At 46.4% G+C, this 5,537-nt stretch overlaps 1 protein-coding gene across 1 annotated transcript; it reads right to left on the bottom strand.

The window, feature by feature from the left end:
• Window positions 1-1,922: 1,922 nt before the first annotated feature.
• cd248a (CD248 molecule, endosialin a) lies at window positions 1,923-5,063 on the bottom strand. Its single transcript, XM_072686876.1, has one exon. The coding sequence runs from the start codon at window positions 4,911-4,913 to the stop codon at window positions 2,550-2,552; it is 2,364 nt and encodes a 787-aa protein (XP_072542977.1). The 5' UTR covers window positions 4,914-5,063; the 3' UTR covers window positions 1,923-2,549.
• Between the last annotated feature and the right edge of the window lie 474 nt (window positions 5,064-5,537).

Genomic DNA, 5,537 nt, shown 5'->3' with positions numbered 1-5,537 from the left:
ACGGCCTGCATGCTAACAAGCTAACAGTGAACTAGCACAGTACAAGAGAACTAACACATGGCCTGCATGCTAACAAGCTAACAGTGAACTAGCACAGTACAAGAGAACTAACACACGGCCTGCATGCTAACAAGCTAACAGTGAACTAGCACAGTACAAGAGAACTAACACACGGCCTGCATGCTAACAAGCTAACAGTGAACTAGCACAGTACAAGAGAACTAACACACGGCCTGCATGCTAACAAGCTAACAGTGAACTAGCACAGTACAAGAGAACTAACACACTTCCTGCATGCTAGCAAGCTAACACTACAAGCACCAGCAACCACTAAGACACTATGGGCTGGTTTCCCAGACATGGATTCAGTCTTGGACTACAGAGCATGCTGAATGGTCTAGGTCTAGACCTAATCCCTTCCCAGGCCTTATATGTCCAAATGTTAGTGGACACCCCTTGTAACGAACGCATTCAGCGCCTTATGTTGCACCAACTGATGACACAGATGTGCAAATGCACACACTGATAGTCTAGTCCCAGTAGGGACGTATTGCCAATAGAATAGGACTCTGTGGAGCAGATAAACATAACCCATAGTGTCAGCCGAATGAAGGAGGAGGCTAAAGGGGGTCTGAAGCCCACCCGGGATTGAGCTGTGTTCTCTGGTATGAAGGTGCTCCATCCATTACTTTTGGGATGAAGTGATCATCCAACACTCATGTCATTGAATGCAATCAAATCCTGACTTCACTGCTTTAAAATCTTCTAGAAAACCACTACTGCAACAAGAGCAGGATAAACTCTTTTTAATACTCTTGATTTCAGAATCAACAATGAATGAGTGTGTGTCCCTATACTTTTGTCCATGTAGTTTAGGTGTATAGATTACATACAGTAGCCTATTGTTTGATGTCAAAGTCAAGGTTTGACATTTGAGGCTGTTGTGTAAACTGTAAGGGCAACAGCCATCAGCCATCACTCACCCAAGGAAGACAACTTATCGTGGAGCATTCCCAGACCACGCTTAAAGTTGCACTGGTACAGTACTACACATAGGAAAAGGGTCACTACTACTTTGATCTGATGTCACCTAGTGGGTGTTAGGTGATATAAATAACATCCAGGATTGGGTGAGGGTTTGCATGTGAATAAGCTGTTGCTGTGTGAGTGACAGGTGCGAACTTTATGACACATAATGAAATGTGTAGTAGAATCATGCTGCAGTAAGTATGAGCTGTGGAATCTGTTTTTATGATTATTATTTTAATAATAATAATAATAATAATAATAATAACCACAGTTATAGTAACTATTTGGCTTGGCTTAGCTATTGCCGCTGTCCAATGAAAACCATGTGTCTCCATTTGTGTCCATTTTTTAGTCTTCTCCATGGTTAGAACCTTGTAGCTCCTCTGTACAGTGTTTAAATTATTATGGATGAATGGACCAATAGAAAAGCTCTAAATGACTTAGACTAAACTCTTATTTTACATTGACTTCCATTCAAAGTTAAGAGCATTTTTGCTTTTTCGAGGTACATGCTTTTCATTAGACAGCGGCAATAGCTAAGCCACGCTGACTAGAGCTAAGCCAACATGACTAAAGGCACCTAAGTTCCTAAGAAAAAGCTTGAAATGAGGTACTGATTAGCACTCCACCACCGCTGCATTCCTTCACATACAATATGGGAATTCATAACACGGTTCTTGCCGTAATATGATCCCATGTGCCTGTATGTCTGTACACGTGTGTGTGTTTATAAGCTAATGAAACCAAATGAAGAACAAATCTGCTAACAGCATATCTTTAACTAATGCTGATCCCCAGTGAGGAGCATTGTCCACTGTTACCATCACAAACCGTGTCCACCTGATGGAAAGCATGAGAGTACATGCCTTTAAAAGCATACAGTACAGTGCGAGTTCCACTTCTGAATAGGTTTATTGGCAGGAAGGCTGGGATGCCAACAAATGTTGCAGAACAACGGACAGAATCCACCAAGACTGGCTCAGAGAACGGAAACAGGCAACAGAGCTCAATATTTACAAAATCAGTGGAGAAATACTTTCACAGAAAATGACATATCTTTGAGGCTGAAGCTCCCCTGTATGGCCAAAAGAACACCATTCTCATGGAGCGCTCCTTCAAAACCCAAAATAAATATATAGAAAAAAGGCAAAAGTGTCCTGTCTCATTGGCTGTGCCTTTGTAGTTGCTACATTGCAGTGATCAAGCAACCATTTGCACAGGCAGGCAGGGTGATCAGGGTGAGCAATAGAAGAATAGATCCTATTGTCTCTCATTGTACAGCAGAGAAATAGTGCTAGTGGTTTTCCAATTCCTGCCTATCCCCTCCCACACCACTGACTCTTCATACAAAGATCCTCAAATAATAAATGTCATGGAGGATTGGAATGGTACAAGACAGCACTTCTACTAACTCCTTTGGCCCACCCTCTGCTTTTAAAAGTGTAAAACTTTATGTACATGTTCACCATCACCCCCCTAACCCCCCCCCCCCCCAACCCCCCAAAATTCACTCGCCCTGGCTACACCTTAGTTATACCACCTCCTGCCATGTCTGCAGCTGCTTTGTCACCAGCACCGGCAATCCAGTGGTAACAGTCAGTAGCATTCTTGTTCTGTGGCTTGGCAGTGCATTGGGTACAGTAGATAACACCCAACACTATCATCACCACAATGAAGATACAGAGAGGCACCAACAATCCCACTAGCAGCCAGCTGCTACCTTCCGTCTGTTGGTCGCTGTTGCTGCCATCTTTGGGTGATTTGTGAGAGTGAGAATTGTCAGTAGTAGCAGTGCTGTCATACGATCCCTCTGTAGGAGTAGGATCAGAATATTCATATGTTCTTTTGGTTATGAAAGGGCTGTTGCTGCCATCCTTGGGAGTTCCCCCTGTTCCTTGAGTAGATGGGAGCTCCTGGGAGAAGGGTGGCAATTCTGGTTCAGACGTTGTTGATTCATAGTCATAGTTGTCATTATTAGCATTGCTGTCATAAGATTCCTCTGTAGGAGTAGGACTAAAAGTCATAGTGGGCGTAGGGGGCGCTCTGGTTACCGTGGTACTCTCATCTTCATAGTAGTCAGACAGTGGAGTTAAAGTTGTAGAGGTTAAGGAGGCTTCTGATGAAACTTTTTGTGGATCTAAGTCACCCAGTTCCACATTAATGATCCCAGGGAGGCTTTCAGTTGTAGTTTCAGTAGCAGTTGCGTCCTGTCGGGCATTACTTAGCAACCAAAAATCTGTAGGAACCACATTAGGAAGCTCTGTGAGCCAATCCAGGGACTCAGCCTCAGTCTCAGTCTCATAGTCAGAGTCAGACCCCTGGGACCAGGGATACTCTGGGCCTTGAAGTTTCCACATAGAGTCAGGAAGATGTGTTATCCAAGGGTAGGAAGCAGTTGCTCGGGTACCCTCACCGATGGGAACACATGAATAGAGGTTCTCACTGATTTCATAACCCTCTTTACAGTAGCAATCAAAGCCCCCATTGTAATTGATGCACATCTGCTCACAAGTTCCTTCAATCTGACATTCGTCAACATCATGGCAGTGGCTTGAGTCCTCTGGCAGAGGAGCAAAGCCAAGGTGGCAGTGGCAAATGTAAGAGCCCATTACATTCTCACAGGCATGTTCACACGGAGCGTTGACACACTCGTCTACATCCTCACAATTGCCTTCTTCATCTGGAAGATAGCCATCGCGACAACGGCACTCAAAGGTGCCTGGTGCGTTTATGCAGAGGTGCTCGCACGGGCTCTGTAGGCATTCATTCACGTCGAGACATCCCCGTTCATCTGGTGCTAACATGTAGCCCTCAGGGCAGGCACAGCGATAACTGTCCATCACTGCCAGACATTCAAATTCACAGGGAGATCCCTGACAGGGATCGATCTGAACGCAGGTCATTCCGTCTTGAGCCAGGACGAAACCTTCATTGCAATCACAGTAGTAACGCTCTCCACCTTCCACACAGCGGTGGTGGCATCCACCCCTGTCCTCGTGGCACCAGCTTGTCTTGGGGCCATCAGAACAGAAAGGTGGGTCTCTGTTCCAACCCACAGTTTCGTCCTCTCTGTGAGTACACAGCACTGTCTGGTCTTGGGTAGGGCAGGGCACAGTTGCCACTGACCCAAATGGGATGTGGCTCAGAAAGGCAGTGACCAGGTGAAATGGGGTGGTATACAGTGTATTTCCACGGCCTTCATTTCTAATAGCTTGGCACATACCAGGAAAAGTGTACTTGCACAAATAGGCATCCACAGGGACTGAGCAGGGTCCATCCTTCCACTTCAGGTTGTTGTGGCGTTCCCATGGAGCAGCACCATAACTGATGCTCACACAGCGAGGAACTGAACAGGTGTTTGGGGAGTCCTCCTGCTCCCAGTTGGTGTACTGGGTGTCCTGCTCTCCTGTGATCCAGGAGAAGCCCCGCATGGGACGGCTGGCCGAGCACTTGCGGGGCTGCCTCTGCAAACCAATCCACACACGCACACGCTGGTCCTCCCTCAGTTCCATTTTTGAGAAGAGAGTGTCCACTGCATTCGCCTCCTCCGGGCTCTTGATGGTGACCAGATTGCCACCCTCGTGCTTGCAGCTGCGCCAGGCGTCCAGAAAGATCTTGCGCTGCCAGTAGAGCACCAAACAGCTGTCCTCATTGCACTGGGCATCTCGGTCCCTCAAGTCCTGAGTCAACACGCTGGAGAGATACAGAAGTACAGAGAGTAGGGTCGCACCAGAGAGCACAGGAGAGCCCATTCTTCTCACAGCTGTCTCTCTCTCTCTCTGTCCCTCTCTCTCCGTCTCTCTTTTACTTCTTCTCTGTGGCTCTGGGACTTCTTTCACTACCTTTAGCAGTGAACGACTAACAAGTTCAAAGCTATCCCACATTCACAGACTCCCACTTCATCTAAATGTCTCGGTTGGTACTCTCTTGCCGTCTTCTCTCTTTCCTGTCTAATAGAGGTTTAGTGCCTGGATTTGAGTTGCAGTCTATCCCCTGACTTTCCAGGGAGGAGGAGGAGTGGTGTTGGGTGGGGGGTATGAGCGATGGGAAGAGTTGCAAAAAAAAGAATTGTATGTTTTTAGAGGAGGCAGGGATGGGGGAGGGATACTTGTGTGTGTGTGTGTGTGTGTGTGTGTGTGCGCAAGTCTGTGTGTGTGCTGGAAAACTGGGGGAGGTGTAACAGTCTCTCTTTTTCTCAGAGTGTGCCGTATGGTTCTCATAAGTAAGTGTATGGAAATGGTTTGGGGCTCTGCCACCCCCCCCCCCCCCCCCTTTTCCCTCCACCCATCAAGTTATCCTCCCCCACCAAGCTCTCAATGAAGCTTCAGTTATATTACTTTCAAACAGTTTCTCAGCTTTTGTGCCATTGTTTAAAGTATAAAGAGCAAAGGTTATCTTTCAGAAAAAGACAGAAGACAGTGCTTATGCCAAGAACTCATCAAGAACTCATCTTTCATCTTTTCACTTTTCAATTTTATTCTTATGGTCGACTCTATATGGTTTTGAAC

This window comes from Salminus brasiliensis, chromosome 9 (assembly GCF_030463535.1).
Source record: "Salminus brasiliensis chromosome 9, fSalBra1.hap2, whole genome shotgun sequence".
Taxonomy (NCBI): Eukaryota; Metazoa; Chordata; class Actinopteri; order Characiformes; family Bryconidae; genus Salminus; species Salminus brasiliensis.
The sequence above is the reverse complement of the archived record's forward strand: the minus strand, read 5'-3'. Positions and strand labels throughout refer to the sequence as shown.